Source organism: Penaeus monodon, chromosome 25 (assembly GCF_015228065.2).
Source record: "Penaeus monodon isolate SGIC_2016 chromosome 25, NSTDA_Pmon_1, whole genome shotgun sequence".
NCBI lineage: Eukaryota > Metazoa > Arthropoda > Malacostraca > Decapoda > Penaeidae > Penaeus > Penaeus monodon.
This window is the reverse complement of record NC_051410.1, coordinates 3,224,669-3,224,925: the sequence shown is the minus strand read 5'-3', so window position 1 is coordinate 3,224,925 and position 257 is coordinate 3,224,669. Positions and strand designations below refer to the sequence as shown.

General features: G+C 52.1%; 1 protein-coding gene across 3 annotated transcripts in view; it reads right to left on the bottom strand.

The window, feature by feature from the left end:
• The window catches only part of LOC119589489 (suppressor of lurcher protein 1-like), a 5,881-nt gene that overhangs the window by 948 nt on the left and 4,676 nt on the right, over positions 1–257 (bottom strand). For all 3 annotated transcript variants that reach the window (XM_037938090.1, XM_037938089.1, XM_037938091.1), the window contains one exon: positions 4–252. In XM_037938090.1, coding sequence (XP_037794018.1) covers positions 4–252 — 249 coding nt within the window. The remainder of the gene's footprint in view (positions 1–3; positions 253–257) is intronic.

The window sequence follows — 257 nt, the reverse complement described above, 5'->3', positions numbered from 1 at the left end:
CCTCCATTCACGAAAGCCGCCCCAATGACCCTCTTAATAGCAAAGGGATGCCTCGAATTATCCAGAAACTGATAATCGGCAGCAAAGCCTGTGCCGCCGAATTTGCTGTTGCTTCTAAACGTCATTCTGAAGTAAGAGGAGTCACTGTGGATGACGTTGGGAGCCATGTATCCGCAGAAGGTCGGGATCTTGCGGTCGGCGCTCGGGAAGTTGGAGAATTCGAGGTAGTCGCTGTCGGATTCCGAATTGCACCTGTG